This window comes from Colius striatus, chromosome 4 (genome assembly GCF_028858725.1).
Source record: "Colius striatus isolate bColStr4 chromosome 4, bColStr4.1.hap1, whole genome shotgun sequence".
In the NCBI taxonomy this organism is placed as follows: Eukaryota; Metazoa; Chordata; class Aves; order Coliiformes; family Coliidae; genus Colius; species Colius striatus.
Window position 1 is genome coordinate 32043584 of NC_084762.1, and position 21540 is coordinate 32065123.

The 21540-nt window shown below is 36.0% G+C and overlaps 1 protein-coding gene across 1 annotated transcript in view; it reads left to right on the forward strand.

Annotated features, from left to right (window-relative positions):
• Positions 1–21540, forward strand: part of GABBR2 (gamma-aminobutyric acid type B receptor subunit 2) — a 487689-nt gene that overhangs the window by 220173 nt on the left and 245976 nt on the right. The window contains exon 4 of the mRNA XM_061995459.1: positions 15991–16092. Coding sequence (XP_061851443.1) covers positions 15991–16092 — 102 coding nt within the window. The remainder of the gene's footprint in view (positions 1–15990; positions 16093–21540) is intronic.

Here is a 21540-nt window from a genome sequence, read left to right on the forward strand (position 1 = left end):
TTGAACTCAATTGTCAAATATATAAAAATGCAAGACTTTCTAGTTAGTTTACAAGAACAACTGATTGCCATAAGGTAAGATGGAAACTTACTAGCAAAAATTCGTTAAAACCTTTGCATAGTTGGTGGATGGGACTTAAAAATGAATGTTATAGTTTAGTAAGTGTAGTCAGTGATATATGACCTCCATTTGGATCTGTATAACTTTGTGAAGTACAAAGCAGCCATTTTCAGCTAGCAGCCATTAAAAACCCAGTATTGAAATAAACTGGACTTAGAACCAGACCTTCAAATCGATTTATCACTGTTAGACCAAGAGTTTAAAAAATAATGAAGGATATTCAATTCCATTTCTTTAGTGAGAGCAAGAAAGTTTTTTTTCAGCTATATTTCTAATAAATAATTTTTAAAATATTATTTCATCTTTATATAATACTTTTTAATTTCTTTTTTGTTTATGTGTTATAATAAGTGTAAGTGAAGAAATAGGAACGTGCATATGATTTAAAAATAAATAAATATACATACTTTGGTGATGCATGCTTAACAGTGTTTACTGATAGGGGTGCATGATCAAAAAAGTTTGGAGACCACTGCCATAGTGCTTAGTTCCCTATTGCATCTCATTGCGTTTACATAGGCTGAAATTCTTGCTCATTGCCTAAATGAATGAGCAGAGAACATTCATATCTGTCTGAAAAATATCTTGGAAATGCTCACAAAAACTCCAGTACAATACTTTTTGTCTGTATCGTGAGGTTATTGTCACTTCTTTACACTATTTAGAAATCCAAGAAAATTCGTCTTTTTTATGAGAGCCTTAACATGAAAAATTCTGTTTCTGTCATGAGTTTTACACAGGTTCACAGTAAGGGCTCCACACTTTACGTGATCCAAGTACTCCCTGAATCCAGCATAGCATATCCAAGGGGAGTCCTGCTCAATTCCTACAAGTTCTTTTTACACCATGATACTGTATGAGGACACTTGCATGTCATTTCTCTTTGTAAAGCCGATTAAAGCTGATTAAACTCTATTATATAGCAGTTTGAAGAAATGCTTGGAAACTGAGAGATGCACTGTATTATAAAATATTCTCATTTTCTTAATTTCTCTTCTCCTTTAGAACCATACTTGGTAGTATCACATCATCTTGTGATCTAGGGAATTAGGGCAGGCAGAAGAGGAAGGATTCCTTTCCTTTTTTCTCAATTATACCTTTTTAGACCGAAATGTCAATAGTAACTTTTACGTTCCCCCTAATCTGATATGCTCATATAATGTGGAGGAGAATCTGGTTCCATGTCAATTGATTGAAATTGAAAACATTTATTCACACAGGTTAGTGATGAATGATCAGTAGAAATGGTGAAATGCCTCCTGTAGAGATATCGTGGTGATCATCCCACCCACACTTCTGACATTTTGGAGTGCCTCTAGTTTTATGAAGGCAATCTTCTCCACGTATCATCCACCAAAGTTTCTGAGCACTAAAATTAATAAATAGATGAAATTTTAAAGAATTATTCAGACTACAGGTTCAACAATTCTAAATTTAAATAGGCCTGCAGGGCTTGACTCCCTGTCCAGTACAGACTCTTGCCTGTATATCGTTTGTGGGATTATTCCCTGTGCTTTTAGGTCTCTTGCTTGTTTAAAGGAGGGAGATTAATGTTACAGGACACTAGTAATAATTTTTTTAAAAAGCTAAATGCATATTATCCTTTGAACCAATTAAAAACATACAGTAAATGTCATAGAATTTATTTAAAACTCAGAAATGGATAGAAATTACTTTAAGGAGATTGTTCATTTCTGGTGCAGTCAAATGCATAACCCTTAATCATGCGATGTGTTTTCTCTCCTCTCTAAGAGACCTCAAACAAATCATTAGATATGCTTATGAAAGTACAGAACATTTTTTCATGGGAGTTTTTTTAGTTCTTGTAGAGATATAGAAGGCTAAAGTGTAATTGCAGGTGTTCCATGAATTTCATAGACAATCCATAAAGTTATAATGAAAAGGTCAGTGACAGTAAAAAGTATTATCACACGTGTTAAAGGAGGTGGTCACCAGTGCATAACGAACAGACATAATTTTCACAACATGAAGTTGCCAACAAGTTGCCCAAAGATGGAGAATCAAATTGCTTGCTTAATTTACAGCATAAAACACTTCAAGTAACTCTCAGGTAACCATACTGAATTAGAGACTTAATCTCAGACAGTACTGATAAACTGCTTATATTTTGATATCATTTTCCAGATATGGATAAAAATTGCTTTACTTTCTTAAGACAAAGAACTTGCATTAATTTGACTCTGGAGGATTCCTCTGCAGTAGAAAGAATGTGAAGCCAATGAAAGGAAGAGATGCCACCATAGTGTTTTTAAATAGGTTGCTGTAAGAATGGATACAACCACAGTAAGGCTTGCTTAAGACAATATGCCAGGATGCAGCATAATGCCTATTCAGAATTCTGTTCAGAATAGCTTAAAATAATGTACAGGATTTATTTATAAAGGACGTGATATAAAATATACCAAAAATTATTGTTATTTAAGAAACTTCGGGAAAATAATATAAGGAAGATATTTCAGAACATAGAAGCCTGCCAAAAAAGAGAAAGAGCAATTAACAAATATATTAAAGGGTTCCAAAAGATATGTACAAGAGCCAGGGGAAAATTCCTTCTCTAGAAGGACTTCTCACAGGTAAATGGAGTACAGTTTCAGCTGACAATTGAAATCTCAGTGGAGGAAGTATGTGAATCAAACTGAGATGCTCAAGTACAGTAAATTATCACCACCATATGGCATCCTTCTGAGGATTCTGAAGTAAATAAAGTGTGAAATAGCAGTCATACACCATTATAGGAAATGTTGCTGCAAGGTTTTCTTCAATATTCAAAGAAATGTTAATGCAGCTCCTGTATTTCCTTTAAACTTGGAGGACCATGGGATAGTCCCCAAACTCTAAAATATTTTTTAGTCTTCTAGTAGTGCTAGAAAATAGGATGAAAATGCTCTAATAGGGCTACTGCTTTCTCTTGCTCTACCTTGCTTTGACTTAAAAAATGAAGGTAATTTAAAGTTAGCATAGCATATATTAACTGGATTAATTAACTAGCATAGATTAACTGCGCTATTAACAAGCTTGCTTATCTAAATTCCTGCTTTCCAAAAAGAATGTGATTATGGGCTTTAAATATTTTTAAGTTACTTGGGTTTTTTAACAGAAGTGGTTACTCTCCAGAGCCTTCAGCAGAGGACGTTAATATCTCTCATGATGAATTTGGGACAATCATCAATGTATCGATGATTGTGCCATTATAAGTTCCTAGGGGGAAGAAGGAGGAGACAGAAGAGGTTTAGCCTATAACTTCCTTCTCCTTATGTGACAGCAAGCACTGTATTCCACTATTCACCAAAGTGCCATTTAAACAGGAACTATTTTTTCTATTTCAGACTTTTAGCAACTTTCAATCCTTTAAGCAGCCTTGAATTTCAACATGCCACTACATATAAAAGATGGGGATAACATCACACACAGGCTTCTCAGAAAAGCACAATTTGGTTTTGTATCAAGTACATGGCACCTTTACAAAACATATTTAAGTAGTTGAAATCATATGCCTGGGTATTTTTTATTAGTCTTGAGCTGGCCAGCTTTATTTTTCATTTTTTCCTGAGGCAGTGGGTGGCATTATCATGCTAACTAAATGTTAGATAACAATTTTGCACATGATCTGCTTCCATTTCATGTGCTTTTTTGACATTTTCTAGGATTCCCTCACTTTTAAAATTTTTTTTGTTTGTTTGGAAACAGAACATTAAAATCAAGATACTTCTACAGGAAGCAATGATTGATAGGTAGACTCAAGTGACATTTTGTACAATAATTAATAGTTGGCAGATTAATAATAGGGCAGAATTTGGCCACTGCTGTCCTTATGTGATAGCAGCAGTAGTCAAAGGTGAGTGCATAGACTCAGACTCGTAGACATAAAGCTCCTATATTGCTGTTACTTCCTTCTTCAGGGATGGCTTTGCAGAAATCAGTGCTTCAGCGTTCTTAAGGATAGTCTTGCTTTCTCAAAGAGCTAATTAGCAGCTCTTAATTGAGCGAGTCAACAAACTCTTGATTTTAATTTGCAGATGAGACAGAGGAAAAATTGTGTTGAAAGTACACTCCTATTTTATTTAAAATCCTAATTGATATTGTTGGGTGCATTGCTAAGAACAGAAAAGGGAAAAGCATAGATCGTATGGGTTACTTTAACCAAGCTATCATGGTATCTGGATCTTCATCTCTTAGAGAAAATCTTCTGTTGCAGTATGCTTTAAGCCTATATGAAGGGTGTATACCCTGATACTTTGGTTTTCTGGGCCATTTGTTTCTCCTAGCCTGCTTCCTCTGCCATAGAAAATCTTACATATATACATAATGTTCTAAGAAACGTCGGAGTTTGGAGCTGTTGAAAGTGGTCAATCATCTGTCATCCTATTTCCGTGTCTTCATAAAAAAAAATATTAATTGTGTATTACTTTCTTTTATATTCTTATACTGTTGTGAACAGTGCCTTCATTTTTAGCCAGCAGAATCTGTTTGGTAACTGTCAGAATACCAAGGGTGACCTAGTAAGCAGCTCCAGTTTCCAAACAAGTCAATATTTTCATCTAAGACCCATCCTCAAGGAAGTATAGTAGTTTCAAGTAGGACAGCATACTCCCATCATGTGTATGTTTGCTGGTAATGTAAAGTCATCAAGGACATCTTCTTAAAGCAGTATTCTACCTCAAAATTGCTGTGAAACTCATGAAAATACTTTTTGAGGGATTTATTTTTCATATGGCTAAGGGCAGGTCTAGCTACATCCTACAAAAGTTCTGATTGTAGCATTAAGTTCTCACTACAGGATGTCTTCGAAAGACAGAGGGAACAGTTTTACTTGGATGAATACCATAGGAGTTTCTGTGAATATTCAGAACACTGAATACCTAGATACACTGAAGTGACACTTCATCAGAACTTACTGCACTGAATAAGGAATTCTCCAAATAGAAAATATATTGGTTGTGTTTGGCCATTTGAACCTTCTTGCAAGCATCAAAAGGCAATAAAATTAAACTTACCCAGTATTCTTACCAGAAATTTTATCTCATTGTACAAAGTAACGTAAAATATATAGATCAGAATATAGTAACAGCTAAGTTAACAGATTTGGGCATCAATTGGTATTTACAGATGGAATTTACAGGAGTCCTTTCTGTAGATTAACCCTTGGCTGGGCATCAGGCAAAAATGTTCTTCCCCACATATCCTAGCCTATGGAGTTTTTCAGTTAGCCTATGAGATCACAGAATCACAGAATCATAGAATCATAGAATGGTAGGGGTTGGAAGGGACCGTTAGAGATCATCTAGTCCAACCATCCTGCAGAGGCAGGTTCACCTAGATCAGGTCACATAGGAATATGTCCAGGTGTGTCTTGAAGACCTCCAAGGAAGGAGACTCCACAACCCCACTGGGCAGCCTGTGCCAGGGCTCCGTTGCCCTCACAGTGAAATAGTTTTTTCTTATATTTAAACAGAACTTTTTGTGTTCCAGCTTCATCCTATTACCCCTTGTCCTGTTACTAGCTACTATAGAAAAAAGGGATGTCCCAACCTCCTGACACCCACCTTTTAGATTTTTATAAATGTTAATAAGATCTCCTCTCAGTCTCCTCTTCTCCAGACTAAACAGCCCCAGTTCCCGCAGCCTTTCCTCATATGAAAGATGTTCCAGTCCCCTGATCATCTTGGTGGCCCTGAACTGGACTCTCTCCAGCACTTCCCTGTCCCTCTTGAGCTGAGGAGCCCAGAACTGAAGACAGTACTCCAGATGAGGCCTCACCAGGGCAGAATAGAGGGGGAGAAGAACCTCCCTTGACCTGCTGGCCACACTCTTCTTGATGCATCCCTGGATGCCATTGGCTTTCTTGGCCATGAGGGCACATTGCTGGCTCATATTTAGTTTATTATCAGTCAGGACTCCCAGGTCTCTCTCTGCAGAGATGCTCTTCAGCATTGAAATGTGAGCTAGTGTGAGGAGATCCAAAGGGATGTATGTGATTCACATTGTGAAGACTGCCACCACTAAAACTTTGGATTTCAAACTTCTATGGATTGTAGGCTTGAAAGAAGAAAAGAAACTTTCCTGTAATGCTGACAGTATCTAGGTTCTTCATGGTTTCATAACTCCTCTGTCCTAAAGTACAGATGAATGAGTGCAAATTCTTGATGCTAACAATTACAGCCAGATTCACACTTCTGCTTTGGAAGGCCTGAGCTGCTGCTGATTGGCTGGGTCCCACAAAGACAGAGTATGAGAAAGGAAATCATGCTTCATAAATATTTGTGAAATTATTTTGCTTTTCTGTTTTATAAAAATTAATCAAGCAAAGGTGGTGTCTCTCCCGGAGAACTGATGCTGAGGCATTTTTTTAGAATTATCAGATCAGCAGTGCTTGCATGTGCTGAAGTTGGATATTTGGGTTTGCAAATCAGTTGTTTCCTCAGATGATAATGCCAGTGATCATCTGAATATATAAACCAGAGTTAATCAGTATGTTATGCTTCTTAAATTAAAGACTCAAAAAGATATTTCAATTATTTTTTAAAATTAAACATTAGTATGAAATGTCAATATTTGACACTGTAAGAAATTAATGAAAACTTTATCATCATGTGTCTTAAGTTTAGTTTCTTCTAACTTTAGTTTCAAATGGATTAAAGTTACAGTCCTCAATACAAAGAACAACAAAATTCCAATCTTAAAAAAACAGAAAAAAGTTGGCACAATTTAATAGATGAGTGGAAGTGATAAAAGTTCTTTGAATGTAACTGATACACACTGAAGAAAAAGAAGATTTTTTTTTTTTTTTTTTTATTTTTAATCTCTGCTTACTAATACCACTCCAGTTAATTCTAATGTAGCAGAATCTGTTTGGGTCAGAAAGTAACTTCTGTATTTTTTCAGAAGGAATGAACATGGGGCTGAAGCATAGTTCCTATTGTAAAATTTTCATTTTTATTAGTATTATAATTTAATGCAACATTATCATGTGATGATCTTGTATCCCTGAAGTGGTGTCTGTTTTGTCCTTTTTAACCTGGAAGAAAAAATGTAGACTTATGAAGTTTAAACCATAAGAATTTTTTACAAAGTTGATCTAAACGAAACTGCTTGGAGCAGTGTATTGCCAAGTGGAAAGTAAGTTAATGAAACACTTTGTTAAATTGGTCTGAAATTTTAAACAAATCTGTCCCTCTACTCCTAAAAAGCCTAAAGCCCAAATACCCCAGTGGATTGCAATGAGGACAACTATTCCCATAGCTCAGGCATAAAATCAATTAAATCTTAGTTTGATATTGCTGACCTTTCTGCATTTAGGAAGTCTGCAGAATGTGGTTTGCCATTTTAGAGGATTATTGAAATAGTAATAATTTCATAGCGGCTGTGTTCTCACAGGTATGTTTTCTAAACTCTCCCTTTCATCAAAATGTCATCCAATTTTTATACTGGGTAAAGATTTATTTCTTTTTAGTTTCCCAGTGGGGCTTGTACTCATAGTTTTACGTTGATAACAAGACTTCCTCCTGAATACAGAGTTTTTAATAAATGTTGACGTAGGGCCCTGATTCTGATGAAGTGAAAACATGAATAAATAACTATAGCTTCTGTACAGCAACTGAATACACAGTAAAACTTCAAACTTGGCCCAGGCTTTCTGAAAACAAAAATCCCACATAAAGACTTCCAGGCTTTTCACAACACTCAGACAAGAAGAACCTGTGTAAAAGAACCTGTGCGTTCTGCCTCAGTGGCTAGGTGGCCACATTGAGAAAGGATGCAGAGAAGGAGCCCACTCCTCTAACTTTGTCATGAAAACATTTCATGAAGGTACAGGATCTTTGGAGTGTCTAAGTTTCAGTGGATGTCACTGATACTATAACATCATTTTGAGGCAGGGTTAGATTTTGAGACCTGGGATTTGGCTACAGTTCAGCAATCTGTAACTGTATCTGAGAGTCATCTAAGCTCCATTTATAGTTAATGGAGAAAAGAGAGAAGCACTTCCAGGGTGCAATTAATCTCATCTGTTTTAGACATCTATTTATGGAGGACATTTATCATTCCATAGAGATGCCCATTTATCTTAACTTTGGCAATATCTGTGTAACACCTTTACTAGTTAGTGTTGGAATAAAAAATATTTCATCCATCATAGATGGAGAGACTATAAGTGTGTAAATGTTACTGATGCTTTAATTCTGCTTAATCAAGGAGGATTTTACATAAAGATGCTTCCTTTTGTAATTAAAAATCATGGCTCTTTTGGCACTAATAACATAATCTTAAACAATATTTAATTACTGGTCATGTTGCTTTGTTTGAATTACCCCTCTCCATGAAATGTGCTCAGAATTGTTTTGGCAAATAGGCTCATTCTGAGTGATAAATATATTGGAAATGTGTGTGTATATAAGAATTACAAATGAGTACTATACGTCATCCACCTGTAGTAACGTAATCAGATGTTGAGTCTTTAATTTTTGGTTCAAAAATTAAACATCTGATTTGCCTTATGAAAACCACTACAGAAATATTTTTGAGAATCATCTAATACTTTGTTCTTCAAAATAATGATGGCTTTCTAGGATATTTCTTTTTTAATGTGATAGCATAATACTGTCTATTTTGTTGTGTTCTTATTTCCTAATGTAGACCAAATTGTTCAATTTAAAGCATATTCACTATGTATTCTAAGTAGTTTTTAAAAGAGTTTTCTTTCTCTAAGGATTTTTTTGTCTAAACATATATTCTAAACCTTTTGAAATTCTTCTGTGCATTCTGTGTTACAAATACTGTTCACACGTTATAATACAGAGTTCCCTTACTTGTCTGCCTCTACATTCCCTCCAAGAAAAGTGTTTAGTGTTTCAGCACTCCTAGTTGCTTGAATGCTTGTTCCAACTTTCCGTAGTCCTATTGCATTTACCTGCTTCAATAACAAGTCATGTACCATGACTTTTCTCTCCCTGAGTTGTATGTTTGCTTGTCTTGGTGTCCAGTTTTACTGAAGAGTTTTTTTGGACTGCACAAACTCCTGATGAACCTATTACAGAATGATAGAATCACAGAATCTATTGTGCGGGTTCTTAACATGCTTGTAGCTTAAGTAGAATTTAAACTGTTTGTAATTTGACATAGTGCAGATCCCTGTTTCTTTTTCTTAACTAAAGTTTTATGTCACTGTATTATGCTGGCATCTTCTAGTATCTGATAGCAAGTCATCCACTTCTTGTTAACATAGATTAATTTTATCTATTTGTTGCATAGAGAAATCACTTTCTAATTTGAAATGTTTGTAAATCACCTTAAAAACTCCTAATAAACAAAAAAAAACCCACAGAACCCCAAATTCCTGTTAATTCTTTTTACCCTCAACTGTTAGATTTAACATCAGAGTTCATGTTTACATTTAGCTTCTATGACCAAAAAACATGAGAAGGAAATTTTTCTACTTAGGAAAATTTAAGGGGAAGTGAGAACATTTTATATGGGACTTTGCAAAAGTTTGCAGTTAAATAGGTATGATCTGTGTGGTAGTCATGCATATGTAGGTTTTATGTGAATTAGTGTTCTGTTTATTTATTTGTTTATAAGCCCCAAATCCTATTTTTGTTCTATGATTGTTGTTACTCTAGTCTAAAACAATCAGTCTGAAACAGACACTTCTGACAGGCCAGAGTTATTTTAGTAGCATTTGTTTCCAGGTTACATCCATGTGCTAGAGTCCTACTCCAATGAAAAAAAAAAAAAAAGGAGTATTTTTCTTGAAAGCCTGTACTGACGGTTTTCCCAAGTAAAAACCCACTATCCCAGTGTGCCTTCTTCCCTTTCTCACCCCAAAACCCACACACAATGTGTGGTTTTAACAAAAGCCAAACTGATTTCTTTAGAACAAAAATGGAAATCCAGCACATCTCTGATTTTATTTCTCCTTTTTACAATAAGAAAGATTTAGGGTTTTTTTCTTTCCCATAAATGAGACTCTTTTGTAATACCTAAAATAACATTATACTGTTTAATTTGCTTTATGTATTCTTTTGTTTTGTTTTGCATTTCTTTCTGCTCAAAATAAGCTTCTACTTCCTTTTTCATTTTTGTAGTCCCAAATGATGTGTTTATCAATGAAAATATATATCTCAGTTTTCTTCTATACCTGGCAATGAGTAGTATCAGTTTTACACAATTTCTCTTCTCCAGATACAATATTTCTTGAGAGTAAGTTTCATTCAGTGCTTCTAAGCCTCTTAAAGTGAGTAATGTGTTTATTTCATTGGAATGAAAATAGGAATAATTATGTTTGCTTGTAATGCATCGTATATAGTGAGATGTCTCTAGCTTTACTAATCCCAGAAATGGTAATCTGTCCTTTGCAATTACTCATAATTTACATTTTGTCCATGTAATGAGTAAATATTTTTTCTTATAATTCATGCATTTGTTTTGTACATGTATATTTATATGTCTGTACTGAAACTACTACAGTACAAAATTTTAAAATACTCAGTATAAATCTCAGCAAGGGAAATCTTAGTAAAATATTTGACTGTATAATCTATCTGGTTTGACCAATTCTCACCCATTAGAAGTCTCTTATGTTCAACATCTGGTAGGATTAGACTTCCCTGAACAACAAGGATTTAATTTGCAGTACTTACATGCAGCTTTAGTGAACCAAAAGGTCATTGGAAATATCTATTAAAAGCAAACTAGTATGATTAATCTATTTTTTTTTTTAACTATCAGAATTAAATGAGTGAAATGTGCCTTTAGATGTATAATCTGAAACCTGGTTTGAACCATCAGGCAGTGGAGACCTATAAATCCAAACTATGATCATTGGATTGTCCATTCATTGGGAGTATTGCCTTTTTTCACTATTTTCCTTGGAAAAAGGGATAAAATAGGCTTGATAAAAATGAAATGTTGTGGCCAACTGGATGATAGCTATTTACTAGTGGTGAGTAGGTGCTTGCACTAATAATCCCACTGAAATGAGCAATATCTGTTCTCCTAAGAGAAAATCAGAGTGTGTGCAACTTCTGTATCCTGGTGAGTAGGGGATTGTTTATATATTGTACACAGCAAATCATCATACAGAGACCGTATAGGAAATAGAAAATATGCCACCAGCTGAAATTCAGTGTCAAGGCCCTGAGAGCACCATAAACCCCTTCTGCCCCTGACTGGCCTCCCAAAGCTGCCCCACCAGCCCTGACTCAGGACTTTGTTTCAGCTCAGCTTGATGCAATCAAGTCCCTCCCCTAGTGCTGATCTCTCACTTTGATAGCCATACCTGGCACAGACGCTATTGGTTTAGACCCATTTCTTGGCTTGTCTTCAGACATGTCTTCTTGGTACAGGCCTGCCCTGCAATCACAGAACCCTGTCTTGCCGTGGTTATTCACACCAGACCCAGACTCATGGATGAGCTTCCTAGCTGTACCTTGGTTCTGCCTTATCACTGTGAATTTGCCTGGAGGTGTAGCCTCATGGCTGAAGCTGGGGTTCCAAGCCTGTCCTGCTCCCCTTCCTGGGATGCTGGTTGGTGAGGACTCTGGTCCAGGGGCTGTGTTATTTGCACTTTTGTCTATCTCTCACTCTCTTAGGGAGCAGATGGCCCATGCTGCTCTCCAGCCTTCCTTTCCTTAAACTTTGGTTTCATCTACACTCTTTTTTTTTTTTTAACAGCCCATTTATTCATTCTCTCTATCCTCTCAATTTGCTAGAGATTAAAGTACTTAATTTCTTCCTTAGCAATGCAAATTCTTGGCTCCTCAAGACCCCTATGTTTCTTCCTTCACAGGTGCAAGGTCAGGGACTTTGTTGTTTGCCTCTCAAACATCAGTGACTTTGATACAACATCTATGAGGTAGGCAAGTATTGCTGCCATCCACTTCACAGAAGAAAAAAAAAAGATACAGCCAGACTTGGTGGCAAACTTGAAAATCTTAATTCAGTCTTATGGGCTATATCACAGAGCAATTCTGGCAGAATGAAGTGTAAGAGTCAGTTCTCTTGCATCCCATCCTCCCTTGTGCCTCAAGCACAGGGTCCATCCTTTTCTCCCTGCAACCACATCCCTTGTACATGATACAAACTTTCATTCTTTGAAGCTTTCGTATACGTAAATATCTTTGCATTCCAGTAGATTTTTAAGTTGACTGCACATACTATTAAATATGCAGTATGGTGAAATACTGATTTCATCTAGCTTTGTATGCAGAGCAGTGTAAAGTGCTCTATTTTGCTGTGAATCAAGGTGTAGGGTCTCTAAGCAATGGTTTGTGAAACCTTCCAGGTTTATTGATGATCAGGTCTGGTAATTCCTGTTTTGAGAAAATGAAATGTTGGTGTAAAATGTGCATAAAATTTATATGAACAGACATAGAGCTACAGCCTTCATTAAATTGTTAACAAGGGACAAAAACTACATAGAATTATATTGCTTCTGTATTGTAAGTCAGTGCAAGATTTACTTAGGAACTGCGGATCCCCACAAGAGCTTAATGCAGTCTTGTTACAACTTTCTACAGTAGTTTCCTCCAGTTGAAATTATCCTGTTCTACACAATAAAGAAGCAGAAGCATGGTAGTTTACAGTTTTCTTTACTCAGAGTTGGTGGAATTAAACAATTACTGCTGAGCTCTAAAACTGTTTGTACTGCTGGTGTTATGCTTTCCAGGACTGCAAGCATCTGCTAAAACAACACATTCAGCATTTTGTATTCTGAGTTTCACAAACTTAATCCAAAATTGCAACATTTGCTATAGGAATTGGCAACTCTGGAGCTGGAGGTGAGGCTGTGCAAATTCTGACATTTGACACAAATCCAAAACAAGATTATGTAGTTCAGCTTATTTCAAAGAAGTTAAGAACTTCTGTAGGAAGAAAACCACATGTTTCCAATATTTAGAAGAAAAAAAAAAAAAACCAAAAAACCCCCCAAACATGAGAATGGTGAAAAAAATTATGAAAACAATAAACAAAGACTGGAAAATGCAGTGAAAATATCTACAGACCAGGCACAAGATGAGATGTGTCAGACTGATAGTCATAGCATTGAAAATGGAGGAAAACTATTGCCTTCTAGAAAAACAATGTAAAGCTTGTGAATTCTCATAAAACTCCTGATATTTTCTTATGATAATGGTCGACAAACACCTTTCTTTGGATCAAACCTCCACAACAGATGCATGTGAAAAGCATCCAATATCTGATTGTGACCGTGAAGGGAAAAGGTTTCCAACTTCTGTGGCACCAAATCTAATAAGATGTGTCTTTTGAGAGGTTAATCAGTAGTTAACTGAAGTCTTAAGAGCTCTGAGTGATGTACCAGGCTTCTAGCAATTGGGGCAGGGAGATGTCAAAGAAATTTCTCAGTGGCAGAATTTAAATAAATGTTGCTCATTAAAAGAATCATATTGTTAAAAATGAGATCATATCTAATTGCAGAGTTCATCAAGAAATTCTGAAGGGAAGGAATCACAGCAAGTCAGTGTGTAGTTTGAAGTGTAATTTTTATAATCAAGTGTCAGCCATGTGTCCTCCACTGAAGCCTATCTATAAGTGTTAGTCTACTGTAATAATATTGAATGTATATTTGTAGTATTTTTTCTCATGTTAATAATGGTCTAATTTGACTAAACAGAATTTGGTGATTCAACTGTTTTCTACTCAGATGAGATGAATATTGTTAATCTGGTCTCTCTGGGATTAAAGGAATGACTAGAAATGGCTCCAGAAAAAACAAAAAAATTAAGGAAATATCAAAAAAGCAAACCTGCAACTAAAAAAAATCTCATTTTACTGATAAAAAGTTGGACAGTGTGGAGTAGAAGCATATAGGAAATTGTATGCCTTTGGAAAGTTCTGCTAGCCAAGGAAAAATTTATTTCTTCTAAGTAATATATTATATTTGTAGTAAACTTTCATACTAGGTAGTTGGGACATTAGCTAAACTATGATCAAGAGAGATCTGTATTCTTTTGTTATCACTGATGATTTGTTTCAGAAAAGCAATTTTTATTCATACCAAGAAAAACATTTATTATAAGGAGCCGTTAATGGTGTGGCTGGAGATAAAATATCAATCATTAATTTTACTCCTATACAGAAAAAGTAGTCACTGATAATTTTTTGTCAGTGAACATATTTTCGCAGAATGTGCATAAAAACTGACTATAAGATCATGAAAAGTTTAAGGTTGTAACTCAAATCTTGAGGGACTTACCATTCTGACTGTTGCTTCTGTAAAATAAAATAGTTTTTAATTTAAAAAATAGCTATATATCCACCTCTTTTAGTCATTGTAAAAGGTTAACATTGTAAAATGTCTTAGTAATCTTAAAGCATGACTAAAAGGGATAAGAGTAAGCACAGTCCATGAAAGCAGTAATTAAAGCAGCCAGTGCAGTAATGATCTTGAGGCAATACTTAATCGATCAATCAAGAAACTTGGCAAAATCAGTTTAAAGGGAACAGCAAACAGTTGGAATGCTGATTGAGGATCAGTTAATGCAATTACTACATACCAGAAAACAGATTATGGTTCCCTGTCTTGAAGAGATTTGCAAAAGTACAATGAAAGTTTTAGTGTTCTTGTTTTTTATGAAAAACTGTGTTGGTATCTAAAACAATCAAGCAGCATACAAAAAAAAAAAAAAGTATTAATTGCATGGTAAACATAAAAGGACATTAAATGGAACCACTAAAATATATAGATTGGAAGGATGCTCCCTAACATATATTAAAGAAAGGCTGGAGGATAACTGATGTGATTATTTTGTCTTGAAAGTAAGTCTTCCAGCAGAACACAGAAGTCCCACCTGCAACCTTTTATATCTCATTGCATCGCCTCTCTTTTACTGTATACTTAGGCATGGGTGTGATAGACTTTCAGCAGAGGAAACTGAGTCTTAATTTTGGATGGATAAAGTGTCTTCTCATATAAATTTTGTGGCTATTCCTGTTCAGATGAAAATTCCTTCTCCTGAAGTACAGATACTACTTCCTCTTCTTTACTTCTCTGTGTTATTGTATATAAAATATTTTCAGGTTTGAGTTTCCCATGCTTCTCTCTCAAAGGAGGTCGAGGAAGAGGAGAGTCAGGAGGGAGATTTAAAATGTATAAGTCAAACAACCCATAGAGAGGATCACTGAAAAGTACCTGCTTATGATTTATAGATCAGTGCAATGAATGTGATAATAATTTTATTAAATTAAAGTTGGAGTGTTTCCTTGTGCTATTAAGCATCTCAAAGAGGTCAGAGTCTTGCCACTATAAAAAAACAGGTGAGAAAATCTGTTGGTACATGGTAGCGTGTATCACCTTTAAGTAAACCATATCACTCGTTGTCCCATGATGAATTGTATGCTCTAAGAATGGGGGAGGGAACAAAGGAGTTCATTAGGGTTTACCATTCGCTAAGTGATGTAAGCTACTCTCTGTTGATTCATGCTAGGACTAGCTGACAGTGGTTTCAAATCAGTTCTCAGCACTGAGAATAAATGAGTTTCCTTGGTGAATCTTTTCCCTTTATACCATGTGGCTACAGGAAAGCTGTTGGTGTTAACAGCACTGGAAAAACACAAAAATTGTCCATTTTTGGGATTCAAAGTGGGAGCTCCCTGTGAAGTTTTTGTCACATATAGTAAAACTTTAAGTAGCACATTGTTCATAGTAGATTGTGGTCTTAAAAGAAGAGTGCCTTGATCAGTTTCCAGGTGAAATGGATTTTTAAAAAAAAAAAAGTGAGTGCATATATCACTGTTGAGATCATTGCTTGTCATTACAGTGATAAATATAGTCCATCTGCTTCCTTCTTACTGAGTCTCAGTTCACTGTTTTGCCTTTTTCACAACTTCTGACAGGTGAGGAATGATCTGACTGGTGTCCTGTATGGTGAAGACATTGAGATTTCAGATACTGAGAGTTTCTCCAATGATCCTTGCACAAGTGTAAAGAAGCTTAAGGTATGTGCTGCAGTTTGATGAATGAAGAGAAAGTGGTCATTATCTCCTTGCATTTGATGTTTTTTTTCTTTGAAGAAGGTTAATAAACCAAAATTTGCCTAAGAAAAGTATACTACTGCATTACATTGAATAATAAAGTCAACAGATGGCAATTTTGAGGTCCTGCTTAAGTCAATGAATGTCTATGCATATAGTAAATATTTGTATAGTTCCTGAAGGGACAATAAGTAAAGCAAGTTGTTAATGTGTATACCTAAAGCACCAGTCTCGGTGATATACATGTGAAAGCTCTTGAGATTTGGAACCAGAACCAAAGGTAAATTATCCTGTAGCAAAAACATTGATCATCTTTCCACGAGATCCATTACTCATTTTAGATTACAGAATCACAGAATCTTAAGGGTTGGAAGGGACCTCAAAAGTACATTATTTCATACGAATCATGGGGGAAAAAAGGAAAATAAATTTGATAACAGAATAATTTACCATCCTTCTCTTATTATTGTGATTTATTAGGTTCCTGGCATCTCATAAAATTAAAGCTGTATTTTAGCATTTCCATGGTGTGCAGCCAGCAATAAACCAGACGTAGGAGTTATGAATCCTAAACTGCATATGAACATGGAAAAAAGATTGAACAGCAAGGGAAAGAACTTTTAAATGGCAAAGATCAAATCATTGCTTGAATAAATATGTACCACATACAGCCAAAGCCCAAATCCTGCAAATACTTTAGTATGTGTAAAACAGGCTAAAACCCCCCACAAAAAAGTTCTGAAGCATGGTCACCTAAGTGTGCTTTATTATTCCCACCGTCTAGAGATGCAAGCCTGAATGTTTAAAGCCTAAATAGATAAAGATGATATTTATAGGAAGGTGCTTGTGGCTCTCCAGTCTAAGCAAGTTTCTATTTCCTATCTAGCATTGAAAAAACTCCAGTATGTGTTATAAGTTCACATTTTGGACAAGTTCTTTAACCTCTGCCATCAGGAAACTAACAAATCTAAAGGAAGAGCTGTTTAAATTAATGGGTGATGTGATAACATGAAAAAATACATATGAACATGTATATTTACATATAAATATTTATGTCTAGAGTGAAAATTAGAAGAAACAAAAATATTCTAGCCTTCCTCTATGTCAACAACACACTATTGATTTCATAGAGAAAACCTGTAGACTCTAATAGACAATATATTAGAGTTAATTCTTGATTTCTTCTTCAAAGCAAATTACTACAACAAAAAATAAGCAATTATCTAGACAATCATTTATTCTTTACAGGAATATAAGGTGACTTTCCTTAAGTATCTATGTCAGGCACAACTTAGCTATTCAATTCTAAAAATGTTCTTTTCTTTCTTCAAGATGTAAACCTAATATAGGTTAACTCGTATCTGCTTACTTGTGTTTCAAATAGACAAGAATCATAGAATCAAAAAATCACGGAATGATAGGGGTTGGAAGAAACCTCTAAAAATCATCTAGTCAAACCTCCTTGCAGAAGCAGGTCCACCTAAATCAGGTCACACAGGAATGCATCCAGGCGGGTTTTGAAAAGCTCCAGAGAAGGAGACTCCACATCCTCCCTGGGTAACCTGTGCCAGGGCTCCCTCACAGTAAAGAAGTTTTTACTTATGTTTAAGTGGAACTTCTTGTGTTCCAGCTTTTGTCCATTACCCCTAGTCCTATCACTGGACACTACGGGAAAAAAGTGTTGCACCATCCTCTTAACATACACCTTTTAAATACTGAGAAAGTCCCTCCTCAGTCTCCTCCAGGCTGAACAGCCCCAGTTCCTGCAGCCTTGCCTCATATGGAGGATGTTCCAGCCCCCTGATCATCTTGGTGGCCCTGTGTTGGACTTTCTCCAGAAGTTCCCTGTCTCAAGAGAGCTGAGGATCCCAAAACTGTACACAGTACTCCAGATGAGGCCTCACCAGGACACAGCAGAGGGAGAGCAGAACCTGTCTCGATCTGTTGGCCACACTCTTCTTGATGCATCCAAGGATGCCATTGGCCTTCTTGACCATGAGGGCACATTGCTGGCTCATGGTTAGTTTATTATCAAGGACTCCCACATCTCTCTCCGCAGAGCTGCTATCCAGTGGGTCCGTTTTTGTAAGCACAATTTAAGTTAAATGAATTAATGATTCTGCAATACAAAATAGAAATATCTGGTATGATTTGCAGAAATACATGTTTTATATTTTTTCCAGCAGCTCCTTAATTTTTACTGCATTGACCACAGCCTCTTTGAATCATGGTTGGAAGGTAAATTTGGGCTGAAAGATATCTTTAAAATGAATTTTTGTTTTCAGGGAAAGGGATGTTGGAAGACATGTATTTGTATATCAACTTAAATGTTTAAAAATTCTAAGCATTCCCAGACAAATTGTATCAGCAATAATGGCATTTCTGCTTCCCACTTTCTTATGTTGTGCACATAGGATAAAAGAGTTGCAATATTTTAATTGCAAATCAATGAAATTATTTCCATCTGATTTCTCAACCACACTAGGTGGTTTGATACTGACTGAACACGATCTCTCATTTTAACAGTCAAGTTAAACAATTTTTTAAATTTTGAGCCATGAAGAGATTTGGATGCAGCCTCAATCTAAGTGAGTGACGTGTACACTAACACAGACATGAGCAAGTTTTGCCAGCATCCCACAATGGTGGGAGCTGACATCCTCTTTCACCTTCACTATTGGTGATTCCATAGCTAAGGTCAGAGGTTTGACTATAGTTCTTCAAATGGACGTCCAGGCATTTAGAAGGCAGAACATGTGAATACCTCTATTGACAAAATTACCCAGCTTTGAGTAGATTAATTGATAACATCTGGACTGTCAGATACATGGTAGAGAATAAGACAGAGTATCTGAGCTTTTCAATTTAGATATTTCATAAAGAGCCTGCCAAGACATTGACTTTTCCTGGCAGATGAGATATTGTGGCAATCCTTCTCTGGAAAGCTGTGTAATACAACATTGTGGTGTTATTCATTAGTAATGAAACAGATTAAAATCTGATCACAGAAGGGAAGCTCTGCAGGCCAGAAAAAAACCCCAGAAAACTACCTATTCCAGCATAATATGCATCGCTCAAAAACTCTGAAAAGCTTAAATAGTGCCTTGTATCCGAGGCTGTTAGACATGGCAGTGGAAGAAGCAAAATGTTCTCCATCCCTCAGTGAAGCATCTTAAATACCTTCACCCTCCCTATCTTCAGGGTTTATACTACTCAACAGCCAGCAGTACAGTTAATTTTTAGCAGCTGAGTAATATCCTTACCAATGAAAGCAAGAAGGGAGCACAGGAGTCATTTCATTTTTGAGGCTGAGTCTTCATTTATAAAACATATTTTTATGGAGACCCTGCCACAACTGTGGGTAAATGAGATGTAACTGTTCTTCATTTTCTTGTTTGAACTTTAGTCCATATGGGAACATACGTATTGCTTACTGAGGGGCAAAGCTTAAATGCTGATATTGCTACTCTAATCTCAGAGAAGAGTAAATATGACAGCTCACCATCTGGCAAATGGTCTAAACATTGGTCTTTTTATATAAGTGCAGTCTGGGGAGTTGCCTTCCCCCCCTGGGGTGTTTTTAATCATCTCAAAGATCACCTGTCTAGTTCCATGAATTAAAAATTCTTCTGTCACTTTAGCTCCATGCAAGCAATTTACAACTCTTTGAGAAAGAGTACTTGACACTTGCTGGGATCCAGTGACTGAAGCAGGGAAAAAGGTATGTCCCAGTAAGTGTCAGATGTATCTTTCTGCATGAGACTGTAATGTGGACATATACCTGGATACATGAGTGCTGACATGAACTCAACTCTGATAAACTTCAGTGCAGACCTCAATATCCATCTAAATATAATCTCTGCAAGGAATCTGAGCTATGTCCTGTTGCATGAATTTGAAGCTTCAGTGTGTCTTATGCAGGACAGACCTAGCAGAACCAAGTCTGGCATCAGATGTGTCTAGGCTTGTTTAACACAATGCAATTCTTCAGGAACGAATTTAAGAAAAATGGCATAGTACTTGAGATGGAAGACTCATGACTTCTTTAATAGGTGCTAATAGGATATTTCTTTTGATCTTTAATCCATTTGTGTTTGGATACTATCCAAATCTTTTAGTGAAAACAGGCATGCTAATGTCCCCCTTACTGTACTGAGTGCTTCGAAACCTGTAATTTATGTGTTAACATGGAAACTCTTTAATTTAGACAAAAGAACATTTACGTAGTGCATCTTGGCTCAATCATACATCCAAAGGATGACAGAACATCAGGGATTGTCAAGTTCTAGAGCCATAGCTGATCTCTGAACTTAGGCTGTGAAGCTGCCTCTATGAGCATGACAGATTCTCAAGAACTTGGTTCAGATGTGGATCTGTCACTTTGCAGACTCATTTCCCTGGTGTTGAAAGCTCAGCCCATGCTGGAAAATCCAGACAGGAGACAAAAAGTCCAGCTTCCATGAAATCCTCATTCAGATATTTAGATGGCCAGATACTCAGGACTGGGATCTGCCAACAGCTGGGCAAATCAGCAAATACACCCATCTTGGATGCTTGAGCATCTGGAAAACAGGATTTACTGCCAGTATTAGAATGGATACTCTGCTTTGTCTTGTGTGAAAAACATTTTCAAGATGAGTTTCTTGTGTGCCCATTTGCTTGCATGCCTATAGACTAAAGGAATTGTAGAGCCAGATGCTCACGTGGCTAAATGTGCAAGATTTGGGTATGAGTGCTATTGTCAAACTAATTGCACAATGACATTAGTATAAGACAATCCTTGCAGACAGTAAGGTTATTGAAATGAGATAGGGTATTTCTGAGAAGAAAAATTAGAATGGACTATATGTTTCTTGTAGTGTTTTACAGCAAAACGATTTTCACTGTGGGAAATGTACTCTGATTTATATGATAATAAGATGGAAGTAACATCTTAATGCATGGAACCACACACCACAGACGCTGCAACTCCAGTCTGAAGGTTGTTGCACAGCTGATGGGTAGAACTGCTGCACATGCACTATAGGGTTAGTCTCCATACTCTGCCTGCAGCCTCTGGCACTCATAAACTATAAGGCTGCACATCATCTGTTTGGGTTTTTTTAAATTGTTTCTCATCATAATATAAACTGAAAAGTAATATATTCAATTTGAAGTTTAACAATCAGGTGCTTTGGTTTTTTTTTTTTTCAAATCTTGTCTGTCTTTTTATGTTCAGAGAGGTCAAGAAATTAAGAGTTAGAGTTCCAAGAGTAAACAAAATTAGTTTTAAAATGTGAAAAAAAGTAATAATGGATGAGAGGGTTTATTTCTGCATAATTCCTAAATCTATTTATTGTCCTTTCAAAAAATGTAACACTACTGTTGTAATTTATGTAATTTGTTTGTTTAGTTTCACATGGCCTTGTTAAA